Source organism: the organism of the source record quoted next, unplaced genomic scaffold (genome assembly GCF_019419815.1).
Source record: "Pyrus x bretschneideri cultivar Hongxiangsu unplaced genomic scaffold, Pyrus_bretschneideri_v1 Contig10, whole genome shotgun sequence".
Taxonomy (NCBI): Eukaryota; Viridiplantae; Streptophyta; class Magnoliopsida; order Rosales; family Rosaceae; genus Pyrus; species Pyrus x bretschneideri.
Window position 1 is genome coordinate 8511996 of NW_025999391.1, and position 19360 is coordinate 8531355.

Here is a 19360-nt window from a genome sequence, read left to right on the forward strand (position 1 = left end):
GCCTAATTTTATTTCTTCCAAATTCATTTAAGTTTTTTAATCCTAGACTCTAGCCTCAACTCCCAATTGTAATATATATTTTACGTTAACAAATTTCATCTTTGTAAAGTCATTAATTGATGTGTTATGTTGCTGAGGAGAATTTGTTGGTTTTATTACCTTTGAGATTAATCTTGATTATTATTATTATTTTTTTAAAGCGGGACAACTAGTGGTAAGCCATGGTTATCCACCCCTTCTAGGGGCCTAGAAGACTCACAGAGGCATTTCAGCTTTCTTCTGGCCACAGTCAAGCAGGCTTACTAGCTTGGAGCCTCCAACTCGGGACCTCCCTATTTTTTGTATTTTAAGAGTTGAAATCCGCGCCCTTACCACTTGGCCACTTAATGTGGTTGATTAATTTTGATTATTCAATGAACCAAATTCAATAAAAAATAGTGTTATGGAATCAAACTAGTCTAATATATATATATATTTTAACTTTTATCTTGGGCCACTCCGATCTTGAAATCCTAGATCCGCCACTGACTCCAAGTTTATAAAACCTGAGGAAAATTAATATAAAGAGGAATACCTAATGATATTTTTGAAATGCCAATAACACCACTAGTTCATTATTCATTCGAAGAAAATTAAACAATGGAACTTTAGAAAGTCTAAACAATAAAAAGTGATCAAGTTTTGCAGGTTTAGCTTTCAATAGATTGAAACAAAAACAGATCACTTGAGATCATGATCGAAATGTTGCACCTGAACAGCTCAATAATCCCCATCCAAAAAACTTCAAATATAAAACAATGATACTTCCGTGGAAAAATAGCATTGTTTCTTTCATGGACACGAGGATCTAACCAGAAATAATCTTTATACCGATTTTGAAACAATAAAACTCATATTCAAGACATAAAGGACGAAGGGAAACTAGTCCTGAAAAATTTCATCGCCGCTATTGATGTCTCTCTCCCTCTCAAGATCCTTCTCCTTTTATGTATAATGTAAGTATTTTCTATCTTTGTATTCATTAGCTCTCCCAATGTATAAATATCTCTATACATCATCTTTTCCGGGTTTGTGAATGTGACCTTTCCAGCTATGATTTTCGGATTTTGCATCTTCATCATCTTCATCATCTCCACCAGTTCCGGTTAATTGGAGGGGACCTTGGGGTGAGCCAGACTGGGAACTACTAGCCTTTGAAGAGTCTGTGTATTGATCATGGGACGTCCACAAACCCCCCAAAACAACAGCTTGATTTTTCGCGGCTGCTGTTGCGTCGCCTGGAACTCTTCTTGTGTGAAGTCGGTATTTCTGCATTGACAAAAGAAAAATTGCTCAAATTTCAACATCAACATTCAGTGTCAAAAGTAATAAAAGTCCTTGACGTGCCATTTTATTCTTTCAACGGATGAACATTCTTGAGGGGCTTCCTCAAGAAGCCAAGACCTTCTCCTTTTGTAACTTCGAAAAATTTGTACACAATCAAAGAGAAGCAAAGAAGAAGGGGGGGAACTCAAAACCGACCTGCAAATGGCTCTTCACTTCGTCATTCGTCAAGCCATCAACCTGCATAAGTTCCCTAATTTGCTTTGGTGTGGCCACTGCAAGATCATAAAATCTCAAGTAAGACACTGCATATGGTGGGGGAAAATAGAGTGTAGTAATCCACCACAAAACAATCAATCCATCTTTTGGGCTACCAAATCCATGAATATCAGTTATGCAATGGATATTCGGTCTCTCTACAGATTCATGCGAATATCCTTACACAAGATTACATACGTTGATTGATGGCACATAAATATTTGTAGCACACTGCACACTACAGGTCAACCTTTTGAAAAGTAAAGTAGCCAAAGAAGGAAATGCCCATACATGCATCTTTTGCAAATTCAAAGTCCAAACATTCGACAATCCACAGTTCCAACGTGAAAACTAATGAATCCAGTCTATGGAAACTAAACAAATATGCAAATCAAATAAAGTCGGGAACTAACTCCAAGTTAAGTGGTTAGAATCTAGACTCAATATCTAACTGTTAACGAAAACAAAAGTTCCAATATCTTACATAACATTAGGACCTGCATTTTCAGATTCAATATCTAACTGTTGACGAAAACAAAAGTTTCAATATCTAACCTTGTGAACCTCCAAGTTGCTGCAAGGTATTGACGAATCTCCGATGCAACTCCGGTGACCAACACCTTCTCTGTTTCCGGCTAGTTGGCTGCTGCGGCAGAGTGCGCATATTGGATTGAGCATTGGCAGTAGGGAAGGAGGTTGACCGGCCACAAGTGGATCTTGAACCACTGGAAGTCGATTCCTCCCTTGGATTCTTAATCCCTGGAGTGAGCAGAGACAGCCCACGAACTGGCAATTCCTCCTTCTCTTCTAGCCTTACCGGCGTCACAGAAAAAGCAGGGTACCCCTTAAATGGCATAAATGCTTTTCCTCCAGTCCTATTTCTACATGTCTGGAAAGGATCCTCATTTGCTACCCCGTTTTCTGCTTCATTTCTCTGCCATAATTTTATCAGATTATCTCAGTTAGAAGATAAATTTCAATAATTTTATGTAGTTTTGTTTAGAAGATAAATTTCAATGCTTTTATGTAGTTTTGATGTTTCATTCGTTTACCTTAGAATCAATTTCGGAAACTCGCTTTCGATCATATGGGAAATCACTAGAGGGATGTTGTTGATAATTATCAGTGTTCCAAAGCTGAACAGAGCTCATCCAATTCTTCTTATCCCTAGAGTCTTTTTCTTTCTTATTGTTATTGCTACTTCCTCCCTTGTTTTTATCACAATCATTCTTCAGTGGTATGAATTCTTCCAGCACTGGTTGAATATCTGGAGCCGTACATTGCATTGCTTCTTCCTTCAGAGCTCGAATCACTGCAAACAATATGAACAAAAACAAACCCAGCAAAAGAACAGTTAAAAAAATAAGAACCCATCAATCAATATCTTCAAAACTCAAAACCCATCATCCAAAATCAACAGAAACCAAAAACCCATTTCTGAAATCGAACTAAATGAATTATTTCTGGATACCCATCTATCGAAATCATCGGGAATCCAAAACCCATATCCCAAATTTTTAAAAAGCTGTGAAAGAACTGGAAAATGTGTATAACGAACCATCGTTCAAGAGGAGCATGCAGAGAGGAAGCTCGCGCTTGAAGGCCTCGATCTTCCTCATCTCGTCCTCCAATCTATTGACAAAATCGTCAAGCTTGGACAGCCTCTCGGACACATTTCCGATAATTGAAACCTCCTTGAGGAAATCACTGATCGTTTTGGGCACAAACATGGGTCTAAAATCCAAGCTCAGTTCTGGAGGAACCGAAGACATTTCAATTTTTGGAGATTTAGATCCTTTCTTTCTTTCTTTTTTCCAGATAATTGGTTCTGCTGTAATCTCTCTATCTTCTGTGTGAATTAATCAGAGAGGTGGAAACAAAGAACCAGAAATAGTGAGGATCTATTTACATAGGAGATGATGTTATACATATATAGTGATTGATGAAAAATGGAAAATGGAAAGGCGTGAGGAAGAAGAGAAGATTCTATTGAGGGAGAGAAAGCACGGCCAGGTTTGAAGGGTTTTGAAAAGTCTCTTTCGTGGCGTCGCATATTTTATCTACCGTTCCTTGCCTCCGGAGTGTCAACTCGGGCATCAAATTTTTTTTTTTTTTTTTTTTTTTAAACCTTTTAGGTTAGTTCACTCAGTCATTGAAAATCTATTTAAAATCACACCTTTAACTCCCTCATGTTTTGGTCGACTTCAATTTCAATTTCATACATTTGTTCTTTATTTCATTTCAATTTTATAAATCTGTTAGAAATTTGTTACGTTAATCGTTGAATAATAACGTAGTAACAGTAAATTCCATATTTGTGTTAACATGGTTGCCAAACTTATGTCACATGACCAAACAATTAATAAAAAAAATATTTAATGATTGATGATTACTTCATTTCATTTAATATTTTATCTAAAAAATTAAAAAAATAAGTAAAAATAATCACACATCTTTCCCTGCCTTGAACACGCCAACAACACCAAAAGCAAAACCCCCGCCTCAAGTTTGATGAGTCTGAATCTTCTGAAGAGCAAGAGCGACGATGCCCCTTGATAGGGAGAACCCTAGGGGCGCGGCCAAAGAAGATCACCCTCGTATCCCCATCAAGGCAAAGGTCCTGGTCAGGATCCCATTTTCTCCAGTAATGGAGTCCATGCCACCATTAGGGACACTATCTTAGCCAATATTCAAGTCTTTCCGCAGAGACTCTAATCTGGATTGTTACATCATGCACTACTGTAACATCATGGCACTGTATAGGTGCTTGGTTGTGCAAAATGTTCCCATCCACCTTGAAATGAGCCGCGATGAGGTGGTTCTTAGAATTACCGGCTACGTCCATCGACTGCTTTCAAAGCCTAGCTGATCTTTTTACAAACACCTACCTGAAGCGTTTTCGTGTGAAACTTGCAGAAGTAGAAAAAGTTAGACGACATATTGGCCACTATGGCATCCGAACAAGGTTTTTGTATTCACTTTTCTCTATCCCAAAAACTAAACAAGAGGAAATATGACTGCACCACTTTGATTGAGTCTTTCGACATGGCAGATGACCTTGTTGACTGGAATGATAAGACAAAAAGGATAGTTGCCGATTCAGACTATGCCAAGAATGCTGATTGAAGGAAAAATGACTAGGATACCCCTCTACCTTCTCCACGTTAGGCGGATAGAAGAGGCCGCTGAGACAGGCAAACCCCTCCAAAGCCAAAGGACAAACCAGACCTCAGGCCTCCAAAACCTTTCCCTGAACATCCGACAAAAAAAAATAAAAAAATAAAAAAATGAATGACTATTGCTTATTCCACCCACAAGAATATCGACCACATGACCAGAAGTTGCCACACGCTAAGAGATCATATCGAAAAGCTTTATGACCAAGGACATTACTAGGAGTTTGTTAGCTACATGGCAAGAAAAGAAGGATTAACTGAACCAAAACATAGGGATAGGTTCGACAAGCATACTAATGATGAAGATCGCTGCCTGGCAAAAAAGTCCACCCTTAACATCAATTGCATTTATGGAGAAAACTAGGCCCCAGAAGGTAAAAAAATGGGCAAATAGATTGCAAGGAAGCCAATCCCCATCACCTTAAGAAGTACCCCTCGCGGGTGCCTTTAAATCAATTATAAAAAAAAAAACCATCCGAACTACATGCGATTTGATTCCCTTCCCAGGATATATAGGCCGTCCATTCCAGACTCAATCACAACACTGCCGTTTGCGCGAAGAAAAATCCATGGAAAACTCATCTCCTAATGCCCCCCGCCATAGGCTTATCAACAAAGATGATCTTTAATACAATCTTATATTATATCATTTTTTTCTTAGAACTACACCAGTGATTTGATACTCATTCCTAGAGACACGTAGGCATCCGGATTCAATCACACTACCTTGTCAAATGACCATGAAATTTGTTTACCTTAAGTTTAATGATTGTTCGATTCTTTTTATTTTTTGATGGTGTAGGGAATACCTAACCATTCAAGCAAAAACATAGACTTTGAGAGCTTTACAGGATTACAAGTCTAAAAATTAAAGTAACTGTAACATCCCACATCGCCCAGGGGAGTGGATCTTGTAAGCCGTATATGTATATTCTCATCTCTACCTAGCACGAGGCCTTTTGGGAGCTCACTAGCTTTGGGTTTCATCGGAACTCCGAAGTTAAGCAAGTTCACGCGAGAGCAATCCTATGATGGGTGACCCACTAGGACGTTCTCGTGTGAGTTCCTAAAAACAAAACCGTGAGGGCGTGGTCGGGGTCCAAAGCGGACAATATCGTGCTACGGTGGAGTCGAGCCCGAGATGTGGTTGGGGCCCGAGCTGAGATGTGACAATTTGGTATCAGAGCCAATCCCTAGCCAGATGTGTGCCGATAAGGATGTCGGGCCCCTAAGGGGGGTGGATTGTAACATCCCACATCGCCCAAGGGAGTGGATCCTGCAAGCCTGATATGTATATTCTCATCTCTACCTAACATGAGGCCTTTTGGGAGCTCACTGGCTTCGGATTCCATTGAAACTCCGAAGTTAAGCGAGTTTGCGCGAGAGCAATCCTATGATGGGTGACCCACTAGGAAGTTCTCGTGTGAGTTCCCAGAAACAAAACCGTGAATGCATGGTTAGGGCCCAAAGCGGACAATATCGTGTTACGATGGAGTCGAGCCTAGGATGTGGTGGGGTCCCGGGCCGAGATGTGATAGTAATGCTGTCAGAAGAGTCACTTTTAGCCAATTTGGTATTAATTGGTTAGCATCTTGAGAGACTCAAGCCATAATAAGTGTGGTTACGATACGACTACTTCTTTTTCGGAAAAACATACTAAGTCAAGTACGTTATGCCACACCATGTGTTCAGCATGTCTAAAGGGGCATCTAAACTAGGAAATCCTCAAGAGAAATTTTACCCTAAAGGAGCTTTGATACCTGGAAATACTTCGGTCAAGTCAGTTAAACTAGTATGATAAAAAACGCTCAGGTCCAACACACAGTATCCTACAAAAGGATTCCAAAAGTATTTCTGATCTGACAAAAGGTAATGTTCTTCCAAATCAACATTTGCATGGAGGGCTTCAAGCTATGTCCGAGGCCCTCAAACTTACTCATGTTTCACTCTGTCACTCATTACTTAGAAGTTAGCTTACTTTGAAAAGATTGACGGATTAAACTATACTCTACAATGTATAAGCAAAAGATGGAAAGCTTTCAGCCTTAATCGCTCAAGCAAGAATTACTCAGAAGGTTATAACATCATTCAAAACATTGTGCATTCATAAGGAAAAGTTTGGCAAAAGAAGAAAAATGCCTGCCCATGATTGGGCAAAGAAATTCAAGATAGGGATAAGACATGCTCTCATCGTAGCTAAATAATAAGATGCAAAAAATAAACTTAATGACTATGGTTCATTATTAGCAGTCACATCCATAAACCCCTTGGACCTATTGAATAAGGGTTAACATGAGTAACATTAGGATCAATCGAATAACCTCTTTTGATGGCCCCTCGAATTTAGAAGATGACTCACTTCCTTCAGATATCACGAGCTTCGCCGCTTCAGTCGTAAGAGAAGAGAGCAAAGGCAAACCAACCTCTCTGATTTCTGTGAGCAAACGACTCGAATCCCATTCGCCACAACGACTTTAGCTTGCATAACCAGCGAGATATCCCTGGTTCTGTTGACTCTTTAAACAACTTCTTGACCTCCGCCAAGTCCACTTTGTTTTGTTGAAGGATTTTCGTATGGAACTTTTTACTTTAATATGTTTCCTTATGAGCTGTATCTAAGGCTGATTGAAGAATGGCTTGGTCAGCGTTCCACCATCTTTACTCTAAAGACAACATTCACTCTACTTTCTCTTTAATTTTAACACTTGGTCGACGTTGTCTCAACATCATGCAAATGCTCTACTAGCGCACCTCTCTCGGCATTCTAATATCGTTCGGCATCCAGAAACACCTTTATCCTAAAACTCTTCTCAAACAAACTCATTTCAAACTTAATCATGTTGCCTAGTTCGATCTTATAGGCTGCCTCGATCTTCGAGATATTGTCTGCTTAACCTTGAAGCAAAGCTTTCATCCAAGTGTTTGTCTAAAAAGGAGAACAGTCCTGAAGACCAGGAAATAGGGGAAAATGGCATGAAAATCAAAAAGAAGAAAAAGCTAACCCCATATCTGTTATGGTATCATTTTTCCAAATAATCAGCATCGGCGGTCACCTCCTAAAATCAGAAAAAAAAAAAAAAAAAAAAAAAAAAAGACAGTTGAACGAACTAAGGCTTGGGCATGCTTGGTATTACGCATGGCACTTACGTTAATGAGAAGCAACTCTGAACCATGAACATGCTTGATCACTAAACATTGTGCTCTGGTTGGAGTTACTTCAGAAGAGACGAATATGGCAGGTGGGGGATCGTTGACCCTTCTCTCGCTTACCAAGATTGAATCATGGATCAATGAAGTGGAAGCCCAAATTGGAGAGCGCTGTTATTGCAGTTGTTGTTATTGTTTTGACTGTGGCTATCTGTGTGTGACATTCGGGGATGCTTGCCCCTGAAGAACTGCGACATAATTCTTATTCTTCCTAAAAGGAGGTTCACTTCCTTCCTTGCTATCAACCGTTGGAGACTGCTGAAGACCATTCTCAACCAAGGAATTAAGATCAATAATTTCCAAGACTTTTTCCTAACGGCCGCTAGAGCTACTCGCTAATTTAGATTTTTTCTTAGAGACTTTGACATGGGTTTCTTTTGGTACAACATCTTCAACTTTCTTTCTCTTATTCTTCTCATCTTATGGAACATCCCTTGTAGTTTACGGAGTTAAAGATACCCCGGCGACTTTGGCTTCAACCTATTTCGGGTCTAGGATGGGTTAACTAGAGTAAGGATTTACAATGACATCCCTCCCATGCTCTCTTTTTCTCTCATGAGCTATAATCCATTTGCGACTCCGATGTGCAGCCGGAATAATCCGAAAGGCCCTATCAATGAGCTAAGGGTGGCACTGACCAAGACTCATGACATTGTTGTTACAGTTAAGATTTTCAACGGGCTTGTTAGGGACTTTAGCTCTGCAGATCTCATTCCCAGTTCTCATCGACGGAAAAGATGTCTTTGTAACAGTCTTTGTCCTGACAAGGCAAATAGGGACCACCTAAGGTTAGAACGAGATTGGAAAAAAGTACTAGGTCTCAACATTTTCCCATATCGTATAGAGTATACGAAATTCTAGAAGCCTAAGTTAAGTGTCGTATCAGTCATTGTGATGCTCGAAGCAAGTAATAATATGAATAGAGGAAGGAGTGAGGTTGCAAAGGCCAATTTGGTAGTAGATCAAAATCTCCTTCAACAAAGGTGACAAAGGGAACTTTAGCCCCAAATCCAAGTCCTAGGGATGAATCATGGTACAAAGGCGACTGGATTCAGAAGTTTAGGAGTGGACTAGTTATATAGTTGTCCTCTCACGAGACTTTGCAGTCATTTAATTGATATCTACGACTAGCAAGAAAAGCCTTCTTTTTCTCCTTGTTATGAACTCTGACCATGGGAGGATCAAAGAAAGCAACAAGATCAGCATGAGGTACGAAATGAATAGACAAAATGGCGGCCATATTCTCTGAAGGGATAAAGTAATTTGACAGAGGGAAAATTTTTCAAGGAAATTGAAAAGTGAGGAATTTGAATTGAAGAAATGAAAAGACAACCAGTATGTTTCTTGGTGGATACCGAAATTAGGAATTTGGTAAAGAGAAAAAGACGAAGTTTGAAAGATATAAGAAGACATTTCAAATAATCTAGCCGCTGAATGCAAACCAACTTCTCTTGGGATTAACAAATCTGACGTTTAAAATAGGTGAAAAGTATCGGAGGTAATTACTTGTTTTTCGTGCACACGTAACAAACACAAAGTTTCATCATTACAAAATTTATGACAAGGCACTCTAGACTACACATTTGAATACAAACTGCCTCCACTACTCTGCAAGGAGTTAAGTCACCATATGAAGCCAAAAGACCAAATAAACAGTACATATTCCAGCTTACTCCGAAAGGCATGGTCTTTGGATAACTATCCATCTTCAAGGAGAACAAACGTCTTTCGGATACATAGTTAGGGATAATTGTGGGACCATGATTTTCTAAGGCTGGAGTAAGGCTAATCCGAATATCATTATCTCAAAAGTCTGGTCATGGACTCACTAGCTCCAAGCGCAATTTGGATCAAATGGAGCAGCGGTGCCACCATCACTATGTTCCAGAGCAATAGTCAAAGTTAAAATGACTTTGCCGGAATGACCATACTTGTTCTGCAAGACATGGGATCTGATCCAGTATGGAATCAGCCAAATCTCAATAAGTCTTTGAGTTCCTACAATCTAAGGATTGGCGTGCGCCGTAATTAATAATAACTCCTAAGAGGGTGAAATATCTACTTCTAGATATCCTCTAGGATTCTCCCAACTTAGAATAAGAATTCTATCATAAAAAGGTCTTTCTCTCAGTTGGTATAAATACACCTCTCTAGAGTTTGTTTCTAGTAATGCAGCCTTTGCACTCTAATTCTCTTGCCCATACTTAAGTCTTATACTTGCTTAACTTAACCATGGGAGAGCCTTTGGCTGGCACACAGCCCCCCACCCGGTTTAAGGCTTACTGACGATTATTTGTTCTTTTACAAGTTACACGAATTTGTGCATCTCCACCACTCACTGCAATGAGCTATTTTAATTCCAACAAGTGTCAATTTTCATTCATTCTTATGGGGAGTAGTAGGGCTGGAAAAAATTCCCGAAAATCTCGATCCTGACTGAACTCGAACCAAAATTAACTCGAAATTTTCTGTTTTTGAACATTTTCGGTTCATTTATTATCCTGAACTACCCAGTTCGGATTGGTATTCGAGCTAGCATTTGTGGATTTAGGTTTTACCCGAACTAAACCTACTTTAGATAATTACCTCAAAAATGAGGCTGCAAGGATTCAAACCCCTGATCTCTCCTTGGAGAATCAAGGAACTTCACCACTAAGCCAACTCTCGATTGCTAATATTTGAATACAGAAAATATATCTATACGCTTGATAACTATTAGTTACTTATACTTAGCATTTTCATTAACCCTAGCCGCTACCATTTTCCATTTATGCAATTTCATCTCTCTCCTCTTGATTTCAATTTTTAGAGCTGCATCTTCACTCTCAAACTCTCTCTTTCTCTCGGTGGTTCCGCCACTAACACTTCACTCACCACCTCTCTCTCCTCTCCTTTCAGCGATGTGGTATTGCTTTGTGCAGGTTCTATCATGCCTTCCAAATTGTTCTACCAATTTAAAAGCAAGTCATATTCTATTCCCTTAAAGAGTTGGAATTTGTGGTGTAACTGCTGCAAACTGGAGATTTGGAGGAACTTGGGTCTCTAGTTTTTGACTTAGGGCTGAAATTAGGGATTTACAAATTGGAAATTTGGGGATTTGTCTTTGTTTTTCTTTGATTTGGGATCCCAAAACGTACAAAAATACCAATTTTTTTTTTTTCAGAAATCCCAAAAATTGGGAATACCTAAATTTCGGTTTAGTTTCGGTATTCATAATATTGTCCTAAAAAAGTTCGGTTTAGGATTCGGTTTGTGTTGTTTGGTTCGGGATCCCGTCCTAAACCACGGCCAGGATGTAGCATAAACCCAACCACCAATTTGAGAATTATCATCAACTTTGAACTTTGGCTACAAAGCTCGGTGGTCTTTTTTGTTTTTTTTTTAACATTTAGATTTAGATCTCAATGTTTAAATCTCGTAGTTCATTTTAGATACTCAGTGCTTCGTGACATTGTAGAAAACGTGCTATTTTTGGTCATTTTGTATGAAACATATCTCATTCAGGTAAAAGTTTCTTTTCAAGAATTTGGTTCTAGTTATGTAACCCACTTTTTGTTGCTCTAACTTGTAGTAGGTCAAACTGTTGATTTTTTAATGGGAAACTGGTGAGGGCCACCAAAGTGGAATTTTCACGTTACGACCAATCTATGTTCATTGAGATCTATATAGATATTTATGACTTACAGCCCTTCATCGATATTTGTTTAGAAATATTTTTCAACCATCATTTTTCTCGTTCTGCACACTCCTGTTTCTGCATTTAAATTTCTTTTACTCTTTTTTATTTGAAAGTTACAAATAAACAAGAGTGTAAATAAAGAGAGCCAAAAAGTGTAGTTTCCCATTTGTTGTATATTCATGTGTTTATTTAACAAGTAGATGTTCCGGAAAATGAAAAACAATCAGTAAAAAATAATAGAGTTAGAGTATTTCTTTTTCATCCGCAGAACCTTCTGTGTTCTTGCCTTCTTGGTAGTGCCAACTCTTTTCCCACTAAGGCTTTGGCTCGGTGGATCACCAAATTTGTTGTTTCCCTTCCTTTTTGGATTCCAAAACCCAAAATTTAGGTCATCTTTGCTGAAAGGTCGTCAAAGTCACCAGCGATTTGGCGTGTTCAAGTAGGATTAATCCCCACATAAAGTGCGATTAGGTGTTGGAATTAGGAAAACGTTTTCTTACCAACCCTTGTTCTTTTGTTACAAACGATATAAGTTATATAGTAAATATTAAGAGGAGATAGGATTTGGACTCGAAATGGACCTTTACTACTATGACAACTTACCAACACTTTGATATATCATATTATCGTACATTTGTAAATGACTTGTACTTCAATTGTAAAGAGTATTCAGCCTTGCAACTGAAGTCTTAACTTCGATTCTCTTCCCTCAATATTACTTGTATCAAAAAAAAAAATTCCAGACTTTCCATATGCAAGACTAATTGAACTAGTCATGCATTACCTATTACTCTAGCAATTAAAAATTTACCACAAACTCATAACCATAGTTTAGTTCTCTCATTTGATCTAGTAAGCGTCTCCGACGATAGGCACAAATTGCCTCCCAAAATATGCCTATTGGGCAGCAAGCTTTTTCAATGGGGTGTGCTATCAACACACTCATTTTTGCTTGATACACACCCTCTTAATTTGTAGCCGTCGACTTGACAGAATTAAAGAAAATCAAATGACAGAATTTAACAAGTCCACACACCCTTTTTCAAAGGATGAGGTGTAATACTCTTCTTGAACATGAAATATAATTAAATTTACATTTTTTTTTTACATTTTTAGAAGATGAGCTAGCCATTTAAAGAGAATAAGATCCCAAATTTATAGCTCTCTCATTGTGTCATAACTCATATTTATATATACTGAAAATGTAAAATAAACTGTGAATGTAGCTTTCACATCTCAAATTTATATCTTACTATTGAAGATTCTCTTAGTTTCGACTTTGTTAAAAGAGGTCATGATTCTAAATTTCACGAACCACCAAAAATCCAAATATATCTAAGCGATTGTGATTTGCATAAACTGATTAACCACATTTTAAAAGCAAACAAAATAGAGAGCAATTATTATTGGTTCTTGACCATACAACATGTGATTGGGTGATGTTTATGGACCCATCAATGTCATCAAAGGTGGCTAAAAACTTAGAGATGAGGAATCTTGAGAAAATTGGTGGGGACAATTTCGATATCGGCAGAGATTTTCAGTTGGAACAAAATATATGTTAATGTTGGGAGAAAGAGGAAGGGAGAAGAAGATGCCCTTTATAAGCAAGAAAAGACAGACTTTTACAGCCATGAGATTCCCATTTTCTCTTATATAGTCCATAGAATTCAAGAATCTATCTCTATTCTCTATTCTTTATTATCTGCTCTCTCTCGAAGCTGCTCCACCAAATTCAATTGTTTTTGTTTTAATTAATTTAAAGCTTAAACAAAGAAAGTTTGGATTGGATCCGGCTCCATTTCTCGCATCTCCATTAGGGTTTGTCGGATGCTTGTAATCAAAGAATCTTTTACTATATCAATAAAATTAAAAATCTTTAACGTTGTGACGATCAATGTCTATATACATGTACATTAGAGAAGATTATATATAATCAGCATGTAACATGAAGATAGTTGAGCTAGACTATAAATACATCATGATTCTTGTTTAATTTCTTGAATGTGAGATCCATACTCTCAACATAACAGGTATAAACATGTATTTTTCATTTGAATATTTATAATAAACTAATTAATCAAATATAACCTTTCATACAATAAATGAATAAATGTATAAATGGATAAATGAATATTTGTGAATGTAATTTATACTAATTTACATAGAAAACATGTGCTCACCGGTTGATGTGACGGGAGTACATTTGATGTTGGGTAATGGTAGGAAGACTAAATTTTTTAAACCAAATGATGTAGTTGTAGATGATTGGATTATTAATTAAGTGTCGATTAACGTACTTGTTTTTTATTGGAGACACATCATTTTATTTGCAATTTGGTTTAAAAAATTTGGTCTTCCTAGCATTACCTTTTGATGTTTAGTTTTTTACAATGGGAAATTTTTTAAATGTCATATGTACTTATAAACTTTTATCAATTTGTCATATGAACCAAAACTTTAAGAGATTTTTCATATCAACATTCTAGAATCATTAATTTGTCATATGTCTTTAACTCCGTTAGGTTTCAAAATAAGTTGTGTGCCTTGCACATGACTTGTTTTTAGGCTTATTTAGGACATTTCAACTCTCTATTCCCCTTCTAAATAGTTGTTTTCGACGAAACGACAATCTAAGGTTTCTACAAACTAAAAAATGAAAATGATATATCAATGGAATAATATTTCTATTCTAAAATAAAAATGAAACTTATTATAATGACATGATATCATTCTTATTGAGTTTCTCTCAAACAGTATAGTCCTCGAAAACATATATCACTTGTTCTTAAAGTATAGTTATCTACCAAAATAATGGTAAGTATGAAACTTATATTGTTCCGCACTAGCGCCCCTATGTCGTGCACAAGCTTGGCGTGCACATTCCTCTCATATTCTGTTTGCCGCCTGGAATCACAGCTGATGCGCATCCGCTAATCATTCATTAGATGTCTAACCCTGTGAGGCATTCTTTTTTTTCTTTTCCTATGAAAAAGAAAAATGTTCAAATTAACCAAACTGAAAATTCTACAGAAAAATCGGCATAACCTTCCCAAAAAATTAAAAACCTACAGACTTTGATATACATATTGTCCACAACCAACCAAGATTAACTACATACTAAGTAAAATAATCAACTTTTATTTTAATTATGCAATAAAACTTTGCCACAAAAAACAACCATAAACTTCATACAAATTGGATATTACCTATATGTGATCATTCTCCCTCACATGTCACAATCACTACACCGTCAGATGCCTAGTCATCTGGAGAAACAACTAGAGCAGCAGCAGGATCGATGAAACTACGAAATGCAACATCTACAAAATTATAATTTTCATAAATTCGAAAACCCCAAAAGTATGAGACACGATTAAACATTCAAAAAGTAAATTTAATAACCAAAACAAATTTGTTCTTAATTGGGAGAAAAAGAGACTTACCGTGGATATCTTCAATCATTGACAATAAGAGTATAAAAAAGCAAAGAAACTTGGGATATGGCCAGAAGGAAGCTTTGGAGTTTGGGTGAGAAAAAAATGATTGAGTTCCGGAAGAAAGTGAGGAAGATAGGGAATTAGGAGAGAAGCACTACTACATTTAACAATCTTCAGGACAAAGAACACTTGGTGCTCATTGGGACGAGAGACAATATTAGTAAAGACATCGCACGACGAAATGTTTAATCTAGTAAACATTCATGCAACAAAAATGAATTAATTTTATTATTAAGAAATTGTTAAACTGTTGTCGTATTAATGTTTGTGCGGCGAAAGTTTTTTGTTGCATGTAATCTAGTGCGATAAAGTTTTTCGTAGCGCAAAAGTTTTATTTTTTATTTTTTTTTGGTTATCATTACATTTTTTATTTATGATGATAATTTTTTTTTTAATTAAATTGTAACTGTAATTAATACAGGAAAAATGATTTATTTATATTATCGAAGGAAAATGTACGTATAAGTCGAAGTTTTTAAAAGTAAGTAGGAAAAATAAAATCTATGAAAAAATGTACTGAAAGTTTATTTGGTCATAAATGGTGGGCTATTGGATGTCTTGCGGCTAAAGGGGCTCAAAGGTTGACAGGTTGGTCAACTAGGTTTGTTCCAAGTGGAGGGGCTTGGGGTGGACGGGGCAACAACACCTGGTGGGAGACAAATGCCGGACGAGCTGAGGGCCTCTATGATAAGCGTGAGCGTACTCTCAGGTCAGCCACTTCTTACGTCAATGTTGTGACCTTGCCATTTGACTGCGTGGTTAAAGATGCCCTAGTGTTGATAATTTATTTATTTTTAATTAAATTGTAACTGTAATTAATACAGGAAAAATGATTTATTTATATTATCGAAGGAAAATGTACGTACAAGTCGAAGTTTTTAAAAGTAAGTAGGAAAAATAAAATCTATGAAAAAATGTACTGAAAGTTTATTTGGTCATAAATGGCTGGCTATTGGATGTCTTGCGGCTAAAGGGGCTCGAAGGTTGACAGGTTCGTCAGCTAGGTTTGTTCCAAGTGGAGGGGCTTGGAGGTGGATAGGGCAACAGCACCTGGTGGGAGACAAATGTCGGACGAGCTGAGGGCCTCTATGATACGTGTGAACGTACTCTCAGGTCAGCCACTTCTTACGTCAATGTTGTGACCTTGCCATTTGACTGCGTGGTTAAAGATGCCCTAGTGTTGTGGTAATTGGCATGCCCAATCCCTCCACAATACTTCTCAAGCCTTCAACCGAGGGTCTGATCCAAGGTCTCTATCGGGATAAGAAACCTCACATCCTCGAGCGAAACAACGAACTCGATCGGGGTGTCCAAGGGAAGCTGGGAGGCGGACTTCTAAAGAACGGATTAGCTTTTCTCCACCATCGTCATCTATGATAATAGGACAGGAAATTTTAATAATAATTAATATTGAATTAATTTTTTTTATAATACTTGGAAGCGTAAGAGACTAAAAAGATCAATTATACTTACATGCAGTTGCTCAACCAACTCATCCCCATATTGAACATAAACGTCCTTAAAGACGTCGATTTGTGGTCTCATGGCAACCATCTCCGTTAACTAGATAATAAACTTTTCCAGCATACCAAGAAGATGTTACGCTTTCCTTGTAAATTGAGTATGCCATATAACCCTTACTGCTCTACCTGAAAACCATTGCATATATAGGAAAACCATTTGTAGTCCACATCACTACTTCCAACAAGGTGAACATCTTGTTAGTAGAATTTTCATACGTGTGGACATTGTTTTCCATAAATCTTTTAGCTCATCAACCGACGGCCGCAAATAAACATCAATTGACCTACTTGGATCCTCGATTATCAATAGAGTCATCATAATATTCTTTCTTCATGCATTTTCAACGCGGCAAATTATAAATGTTGTCGTATTGGTTTAGAACCCTGAACAGATTGAATCCGTCAGGGGCAAGTCCTAATTTAACGTTCCGAGGCTTAGCTGAAAATTGAGGTACATCTGATTGAACTCTTTCCATGCCTCTCCGTCTAGAGGATGCCTCATCGCATCGTCATCCACTTGTCCTTCCTTATGTCATCTTGTGTCGTTTGAAGTATATATCGACATATACAATGGTTGCAACCTCGGCTTTAATGGTAGATAATGCATAACTTTCTATGTAATCTTCGTCGTTCTACTCTAAGTTGTTATTTTGAACCTCAACTCATTACATACAGGGCATTTATCCAACGGTTTATCCTCCTTTTAGGACAATATACAATTATTTTTGTAAACACCTTCTATGCATTTTTATGATCTTTAGGCAAACCATTGTCCTTTGAAAGAATTCTCTTGAAAAACCCCCAAAAAGTAATCAAAACACTGGTTCGACATATGATACTTTGTTTTGGCACACATCAACTCCACAATGGGTGTGAGCATTGAAAAGTTTTAGCTTCCTGGGTATAATTCTTGTTTAGCACTTTTTAATAGATCACTGTCCACAAATACATCTACTTAAAATAAAATTATTATTCATCCATAACAATTGAAAAACAAAATAATAACACTTCTACTCTGCCAGTCCTTCAAAATTCCGCTGTAGTTCTGCATCTCGCTCGACGTCATACTTCCACTCGCAAAAGTGCCCCTTGAAGATGTTATCGATGAACTTCAACAACTTTGGTTGGTTTCATCAATATCCCAATGACCTTGTTATGCAAAAAATAATAAATCAATAATCACTCTAATATGTTATTTAATAAAAACTATTATCAATTCACTAATTTGAACTTACATATAACTCTTGCACCATATACTTCTTCACCTTATCCGGCACCATTTTTCAAGACGCACACTCCGCAGAACAATTGTTTCACACTAGCACCCCAATGTCGTGCTGAAGCACAGCATGCGACTTCTCCTTGTCAAATCCACTTATTGCACCATAATTGATTCACTTAAGGCAACCTTCAACTGGCTTCATTCAGACCTGCATCTCAACTTTCTTGGCTTTTTTGTCTACGAAAATAATTTATAAGTAAATAATCCAAAAAAAAATTCAACACAAAAAATAAAACAATTAATTCCACCTAAACTTTAGTATTACCTTTCCGAGAGCCTTATCCCTCACATCCTTTAGTTGGAAGATGAGCGGAATTGGCCACCGTCTCAAAAATTAAAACAAAACCTTGGGATATTGAGGGGGGGGGTGTGGAAAAGAGTCCCTTTGCACAATGACATTTGTTACGCAATGTTTACGCGACAAATTCTTCTTGGCACATTGATTTAGTGCCAAAAAACTCCTTACAAGCATTTACTTAAAGGACTTTGAGCGACATAAGGGTTTGGTTCATCTAGCAAATATCCTTGCACGACAAATCCTTCATCGTGCAAAGTTTTCCACATTTGTGCAACAGATTTCTCATTTCGTTGCACAAACACTCGCGCAAAGTTTTCAACATTTGCATGAAGGATTTCTCATTTCGTTGTGCAAACACACTTTGAGTGATGAAAATTACGTCGTTTCACGCAAAGTATTGTTGCGCAAGCTATTTTTCCTACTAGTGAAGGGTGCAGATTTGGGATTTTAACTTGAAATCTTGTGAACCTTGCGCAACGAAGAGCTTTGGCTCCTAAACTTTCATCTTTGTTGCCCTTTTTTTTTTTTTTGCCATTATTGTCTCACCTTACTTTTTGGGATTTTGTATGACAAAGCCTTATGGTAGTTTGCTGCGCACTTCTTCCAGGGCAATAAAGGATTTCATCACACAAGAATTTTGTTTGTCGTGCAGAAAATGGCGCCAAATCCTCATTTTACCGCAAAATTTTCAGAGTTTGGCTATGAATGGTTTGTGTCGTCGTCAAACAACTGTTGCGAAACGAAATGCTTCGTCCCGCAAACTTTTTGGATTCTTTTTTGGCTGTGAACATTTAGCGTGACAAAGTCCCTGTTTTGTTGCACAAAGTAATCTTGGGCACGAAACATGCTTTGTCGCCTTAAGTTTTGTTGTGCAAGCATTTTTTTTTACCAATGTGGCAATCAATGAAATGAAAATGAGGTCAAATTTCCAATATAACCCTAAACAAAAATCATGTGTAATTATTTTGGATGGAAAAATATTATTAGCATAAGATGACAAATTAATTATTTCGAAAAGTTGACATGACAATCGCTAAAAAATTTAGTTCATATGACAAACTTAAACTTTGTATAAGTTCATATATATGATATTTCAAACAGTTTCCCTTCTATA

At 37.3% G+C, this 19360-nt stretch overlaps 1 protein-coding gene across 1 annotated transcript; it reads right to left on the reverse strand.

The window, feature by feature from the left end:
- Nucleotides 1-788: 788 nt before the first annotated feature.
- LOC125470057 (transcription factor HHO6-like) lies at nucleotides 789-3614 on the reverse strand. Its single transcript, XM_048568476.1, has 5 exons — nucleotides 3140-3614; nucleotides 2634-2893; nucleotides 2137-2515; nucleotides 1522-1598; nucleotides 789-1308 (listed from the first exon to the last, which is right to left on the reverse strand). The coding sequence occupies exons 1-5, from the start codon at nucleotides 3351-3353 to the stop codon at nucleotides 1048-1050; spliced, it is 1191 nt and encodes a 396-aa protein (XP_048424433.1). The 5' UTR covers nucleotides 3354-3614; the 3' UTR covers nucleotides 789-1047.
- Nucleotides 3615-19360: the final 15746 nt, after the last annotated feature.

What these genes read in the sequence shown, in the direction of transcription:
- LOC125470057 (XM_048568476.1), bottom strand. Translation starts at nt 3,353, where the DNA reads ATGTCTTCGGTTCCTCCAGAACTGAGCTTGGATTTTAGACCCATGTTT. An exon ending in TTTCCGAAATTGATTCTAAG is followed by an intron (nt 2,516 to 2,633) that starts GTAAACGAATGA and finishes AAATTATGGCAG; the next exon opens with AGAAATGAAGCAGAAAACGG. An exon ending in GCAACTTGGAGGTTCACAAG is followed by an intron (nt 1,599 to 2,136) that starts GTTAGATATTGA and finishes ATGATCTTGCAG; the next exon opens with TGGCCACACCAAAGCAAATT.